General features: G+C 28.4%; 1 protein-coding gene across 1 annotated transcript in view; it reads left to right on the forward strand.

The window, feature by feature from the left end:
- The first annotated feature begins 1,212 nt into the window (after positions 1-1,212).
- Positions 1,213-4,313, forward strand: part of LOC106677382 (serine/threonine-protein phosphatase 6 regulatory ankyrin repeat subunit B-like) — a 20,382-nt gene continuing 17,281 nt past the window's right edge. The window contains exon 1 of the mRNA XM_024363612.2: positions 1,213-1,386. Coding sequence (XP_024219380.2) covers positions 1,213-1,386 — 174 coding nt within the window. The remainder of the gene's footprint in view (positions 1,387-4,313) is intronic.

Below are 4,313 nucleotides of genomic sequence, written 5' to 3' on the forward strand. Positions count from 1 at the left end.
TTAAAATCTATTTCCCAGTCAGTTAGAATATCACTAGGAGGAAGGTTGTTGTTTACCAGCGCTCTGGAGGGTTACCGATTTCAAACAGAATGTTAGCTAATGTTAAAACATGTTTGATAAACTTCAAAATTTAATACAAATATATATATTTGGACGATATTTTGTGGCAATGAAAGTTTGGGATGTAAAATGGTGCCATTGTTGATACAACATAATTTTGTTGAAGAAGCAGGAAATAATGGATTTCAGAATAAAATAAAAGTGACATTCATGAGCTGAACTGGAGTTTGTTAAGAATTCCAGAGCAGCAGAAGTAAAAAATAAAATACATTAAAAGTATAATTAAAATATACTTACTAAATACTAAATATACAACAGCTCTGATGAATGATTAATAAATGATGTTGCTTAGTGATTAATACTTATTTTTTAATAATACCTTTTGTTTATTACGAGATAAAATCACTACAATAAACTATTAAAAGAGCGCCAATAAAATAATAGAATTCACAAAACAATTAGCAAAGGAAAATGTTTTCAGATATTGAAAAAAAATATATATGAACAATAAAATTAGCACAAGATGGACAAATAGACACAACTGCAATGATGCAATCCTATATCATCTCTTAAACCACACACGAGACTAAAACAAACAACAGCATAAGATGAAATCAGTAAAAACATTAGTCTAGTAGATAAAAGTATATAAAAGAAATAAAAAAATAAAATCTGCGAAATATTAAAAAAAAAATTTCCGAATTGATTGATAAATAAATATTAATTTGTAAGAGTTAACTAAAATAAAGTAACCGATGCAAAACTTTGTCGCTATAGAGGGAGGAGTTATCGTGTGCAATAGCTTAGTAATACATTCTTTCAGAGTGGGAGGAAACGACGAAATAAACGACTAACCAATGATTTAAAAAAGTTCTAAAAAAATTCGTATTATAGTATATCACATCGATCTGATGTGATATCCCTGTTTCGTTAGAAATGATCCTATACTTTTTCAAAATAAATTTCAAGGTATTGTATTTGACCATTGATTTTCAGAATGTTGCAACAGGATAAGGTCGATTATTTCCTCCTACATTATAATAAGAAAAAAAAAATGTAGAAATGAAGATCGTGACTTTGCAGTTCTCGATGGTATATCATCTGCTACAACCAGCCAGATAATGATCTATCTGCTATATGATCATCCCAATAATGATTATAAATAACGACTCTCGCCTCTCCGTCCTTGATATATTCGAAGTTGTAAGACCTGTGGGCTCATTGTACTCCAGTGTTCTCCTGGGAATTCATCTTGTTCTTGTCTTAGCCATGTTCTTCTCTCTGATCTATTTATCTTTCTTCACAGTAAATCACTTCGCTCTGTCTGTAAGTACATATCAAATATCTTTGTTTATACACCAGTACATTCTATCCCCATTAGAACGTGGAGTACGTTACGTTTATTTTTTAGCATTCGTTTATTTAGAATCAAAATGAACAAAAAAATGAAACTCAAAAACCTTGTACTAGTGCAAAAAAATTTATTAATGTTTCGAAATTAGATCATAAAAGGGAGTAGATGAATAATTAAAAATAGTCACATAAATTACATTTTTTTGTACACTTTTACTGTTAAATAGTTTTAAAATATCATAGTTGCAGAAAACAAATAATAAAAAAAATTTAAATTAATAAATGGATAATAATAGAATAAATAGATAATAAAAGGAAATATAGCAGTTATTATTGCAGAACGTTCTGAAAGTTATTGTTTCGAATTTTAGGAAATATAAAAGTACATCCATTAATTTAAATTATGATTGGAGATATTTTCATAAAGACTTAGGTAATTGAAATTTACTGATCTTATATAAATATTTCATTTACTAAGAAAATAAATTAATTAAAAAAAAAACTAGGTGATTATTTTTAGTCTGACTTTCCAATGTTGCCATTAATAAACATATTATGACCACATTTATTCTGAGCCTTTATTTATTTTAAAAAAGAATGGTATACCTTTTTATAGTTTAAAATCCGGTTCCGAAATTGTTATTAATTTTATTCATTAAACCTCAGAATAGAAGTTACAGAATTTTATTTATTATTTTTAAAATAAAGTGATAACTATTATAAAACCCTTTTGTTTTCAAAACTTTATGAAAGAATATTAATTTAAAAGATAACTCGACAAGAATTGAACAGCTTTAAAAAAAAATCCAAATCGCCATGTCGGGATGAATTATATTTTTTTGACGTGCATTAAAATGATATATTAATAAATATTCTGAAGTGATTAAAGTATATATTTTTTAAACAGCAAGAAGCAGGGTTTTTATTTGAAAAAAATGTCAAAAAAAATAATAATAGGTATTTCTATTTTTTTTCAAAGATCACTTTAGAAATAATTCAATTTTAATTCACAGGGCATTAACAACAAACGCTTTATTCAAAATTGTATTCATTTCTTTAATTTTCGGGCGAAGATTAGCTATAGTTGAATCTAACAGCTAATATTGTTAATGGTAATCAGCCAAACATCTTTTTTTTAATTCATGATCAAATTAAGTTTATAATGTTTGAACAAATTTAAAAAATAACAATTTCAATGATTTTCAATTTTCTTTTAACGAAAATGAAAATTAATTTGTACTTGAAATACTTTTAACATAAAAATTAATGGTGTTTTTGAGTCCCTGATAAAAAAAATTTTTTGTGACTTAACGATTCAAATGAGTAGTGCATGGAGGTACAGACAGTTCCTCTGGTCTTCTTCGACCAGTATCGGATTAAGCTATTTATTTATACGTTGCCATGGTGATTTTAGTATGTACGGTTATCAATCAAATTTACCTCCTCACAATTAATTAATTTGAATTCAATTTTGATTTACATGCTTATTTTTAAAGAATTGACTATTTTCAATTAATTTGAAATATGAAAGAGTTATAATTAGTACAGTCGCAATCTTAATAATTAACTTTATAAATAATATTTTGTTTGCTTATCACATCGATTTTATTCCATATTAGTTATAGATAGGGTTCTACAGGTTTTTTTTTTTTTGGTTTTTTTATATCTTTAAAAAATACTATGATAAATTTCTGATGAAGTTTAAAAACTTATTAACCAACTTCTTGCCTTGTTGTTTACTAGAGAGTGCTGCCAATTCACTCGACCAAAAAATACCCGTTTTACCCGACGAATACCCGCCACTTTATCCGTTCTTGGGGAATCGTTGTAACAATAGCTGTATGATCGTTAGAGTCATGATTGTACTGTAGCACTAGCGTTGGTGCAACAGTTGATGATTCAAATAATGCCAGTGAAGCAATTGCCACGTTAACTATCACATGTATACAGTGAACTATCGTACAGTTTCTGTTATTGTGACAAAAGTGTTAAACCATTACTATGGTATAGTTATTTGATAGTTACAATCATTACAGCATTCACTGTCACGATAGTTTTACTATCATGACAATAATGTAGAACTGGGTCTGGCATGATAGTTAATAGGAAAAGTAACGCCTGTTGATTAATATTCGCATCATCTGTCATATGTATAAGCCTTGACAGTAAATAGTCACAACGTATCAACCGTACCAAATGTAATTGCGATAGACGGGAAAACATTATTCCTATATATTCGCCCATAAACTTGTATCAGCCCCGGGCTCAAATATAAATATGACCTTAGCCCCAAAGACGAATTGGCCCAGAGCCCAAAAATTATATTCAGCCCATGCCTCAAAAATGAATCAATCCCGGACTCCAAAAAGAAATCTATATCTATATCTAAAATTCAATATCTAACGGAAAAGAATAACTTGTTAGAAACAGAAAAAGTATCTAATGATGAACTAAAAACTAGTCGAAAGACTAGCGCGACAATTACGAAAAATACCCGGAAATCGGCAGCACAGTTAAAAGGTATCCTTTTATTCGATATTGTTCATCAATTCTTAATCAGTATTACTTATGATGAACCATAGATTGTTTATTAACATTCCAAAGGTTAAATTTTTCGATTAAGATCTTGTTAATTACTTTTTTAAATATTTTTTCCGAGTACATGATTAAGATTTACTGAAGTATTAATTATATTTATTTTTTATTTCTGATATTAAGGTATTAATCAAGGATAAGGGGGGGGGAGGGTAAAAATCAATAAACCTCTTCCTGACGTTATTTTTTTATTCGTCAATTTTATTATTATTTCAAACTTCTCAACCACCCAAATCCACTTGTTTCTAACCTGGCTTCTCCTTCATTACCTAATAATCCTCCTAGGCGTCTGAAAAGAAGATGGC

This window comes from Halyomorpha halys, unplaced genomic scaffold, assembly GCF_000696795.3.
Source record: "Halyomorpha halys isolate HHAL.00 unplaced genomic scaffold, Hhal_1.1 Scaffold97.1, whole genome shotgun sequence".
NCBI lineage: Eukaryota > Metazoa > Arthropoda > Insecta > Hemiptera > Pentatomidae > Halyomorpha > Halyomorpha halys.